This window comes from Phaseolus vulgaris, chromosome 3 (genome assembly GCF_051622355.1).
Source record: "Phaseolus vulgaris cultivar YP4 chromosome 3, ASM5162235v1, whole genome shotgun sequence".
In the NCBI taxonomy this organism is placed as follows: domain Eukaryota; kingdom Viridiplantae; phylum Streptophyta; class Magnoliopsida; order Fabales; family Fabaceae; genus Phaseolus; species Phaseolus vulgaris.
The window spans coordinates 6,081,298-6,083,420 of NC_143500.1; the positions used below are offsets into that span (position 1 = coordinate 6,081,298).

At 34.5% G+C, this 2,123-nt stretch overlaps 1 protein-coding gene across 1 annotated transcript; it reads right to left on the minus strand.

The window, feature by feature from the left end:
• Window positions 1–270: 270 nt before the first annotated feature.
• RGF8 (root meristem growth factor) lies at window positions 271–2,123 on the minus strand. The gene is made up of 4 exons (XM_068605690.1): window positions 1,873–2,123; window positions 1,655–1,734; window positions 1,494–1,557; window positions 271–695 (listed from the first exon to the last, which is right to left on the minus strand). The coding sequence occupies exons 1-4, from the start codon at window positions 1,973–1,975 to the stop codon at window positions 535–537; spliced, it is 408 nt and encodes a 135-aa protein (XP_068461791.1). The 5' UTR covers window positions 1,976–2,123; the 3' UTR covers window positions 271–534.

The following is a 2,123-nucleotide window of genomic DNA, read 5'->3' on the forward strand; positions in this document are numbered from 1 at the left end:
TTTTTCTTTTTGTTTCTCCAAGCTACACAAGGAAGGAATGTGAGAAAAAAAAAAGTTATTAGCAAATGTATGGGTCCACCAGCATGTCAATGCCGTGTCTAAATCGCCATGATAATAGGGTTCTTCCATGACTGGTTAAAAACATTTGTTTACGATAATCAAGCAAGTTATGTTGGGTTCCACCTAATATACAAATCAAAATTTGACTTTCCGAGACCATGTTTTACGAAATGTTGGCAATGAATCCCCTTTGACTACTAACACCAAGGAAAACAAAAACAAAACTCATTGAGAATAATAATTAATTTAGAGTAATAGTAGTTGTTAATTAGTTAGGTGATGAAGTCCTAGTTTTCATACAAGTTTCAGGGTTTTGCTCCCCATGCTAGCCATTGGAGGTAAAAGTGAAGAGACAATACACACTCCACATGTTCCTAATTACACACATATTGGCCAAAATTGTAACCTAGTATAATAAGTACAAGGTTGAAGAACAACTAGGGTGAAAACGGGTTATGAATATGATATCTTGTCTTATGGACCAACAGGCAATTTCTTGTTGTGTATGGGACGTCGTCTTCTCACTCTGGCATAATCCATGGTAAAGTATTGTGAAGGGTCATCAACCTCCATCCATTCTTGTCTTGTCCCCTTGTTGCCAAGCACCATGTTTTGCTTTCTATGGTATTGTTTCTCTGTAAAAGTTCCACGATTTCATAAACATGTTTAGCTACTGAATCTTGTGTTTCCGATTAAATTAATATAGTCATAAGTGGATTTCAAATCAAACATAAATATAATACAAGTCCCTTTTGGATTTCATATAAAAAAGGCCGAACTTTGTTCTCCTTATTTCATCAATATATTTTGATGTATTAAAAACAAGACAGAAAGAATGAAACATGAGTTATTCTCTGATATAGTTCATCCTTTACTCAAATGTAAGAGACAAATTGCTGTTATTTCTATCTATGCCAATAAGAAAAGTGAATATAGTAAGTTTAGGTGAAGATGTTTACATGAACTGCTATTTGTTCATGACTTAATATGAAAAGTTTAGAGCACGAATCATAAGTAAAATATGAGCATTAAGACATGCATATTGATGTCAAACAATGAATACTGATAAGATATTGTAAAGTGATTCTTGACTTGGACAGGAATAAGATGTTTGATAGTAGTGGATAAATTTTTTTATGGAATGTGATACCACACATACAAGAGAAAAGTTGGATGTGTTAAACACTAAAGTCCACAAATGCAACTATTTTCACAACTTTTCGTTTTTCACGTGTTTGTTTACCCCTACCATGATGAAATTAACCTAGATCACTTGATTTGGTACATGAACCTTTGAAGGTAAATAGACTCTAGACAGCTTTCCTAGTTTTCATGAAAAGCTTTTGAGATATGGATGAACAAGCTAGGATTAACAAGGAAGTTCTTTGAATTCATGCAGTCCAATGAGTCTAACAATTTTTGTTGATCATTACCTGCAGCAAAGGAATCTTCCTGCTTGTGTGGTCCAAGATCTGTGGCGGCTCCATCTTCTTTAACCTATTTTTTGGAAAATTATAAAGAATAAAGAACATAAGTATCGATGAAAACAAGTTAAGAGGACTAAAAAGAAGCTTTTTTAAGTCTCATGCAGTACTTTCTCAGTGAATCTCAGCTTTCTAGGAACTGTTGGTAGAGAAAGCTGCAGCTTTGTACTCACTGCTCCTATATTATCATCTATAAGGAAGAATACAAAGAGTTATAATAAGGACTTTGTGTGAAAGATAATGATAATAAGAACAAAATAAGAACATGGAAACTCATGTTATAAGGAGTTGATAGAAAAAGAGAGGGAAGAAAGAAGGTTGTTCCCACCTTGAAGGTGGAGTGAAGGTTGCAATGGAATTTGAGAAGAACAAGTTGGTGGAAGATAAGAGAGGGAAAGGCTAAGAAGAGTGATGATGATTAGCAGCTCCATTTCTTTTCTTCAGATGATGCACAAAGGTACTTTCTTCAGCAGGTAGGTTTGGTTTATATACAAACCCAAGAAGGAAACCTCACACACAGAAAAAGGGCATAAGAAAGAGAAAGAGAGAGAGAAAGCAAACACAAAGCACAAAATGCAG

Excerpts from the sequence above, each read along its gene's own strand:
- RGF8 (XM_068605690.1), bottom strand. The coding sequence starts at position 1,975 with ATGGAGCTGCTAATCATCATCACTCTTCTTAGCCTTTCCCTCTCTTAT. Across the intron at positions 1,735-1,872 it reads ACCTTCACTCCACCTTCAAG|ATGATAATATAGGAGCAGTG; the intron begins GTGGGAACAACC and ends TCTTCCTTATAG. Across the intron at positions 1,558-1,654 it reads AGCTGAGATTCACTGAGAAA|GTTAAAGAAGATGGAGCCGC; the intron begins GTACTGCATGAG and ends TCCAAAAAATAG.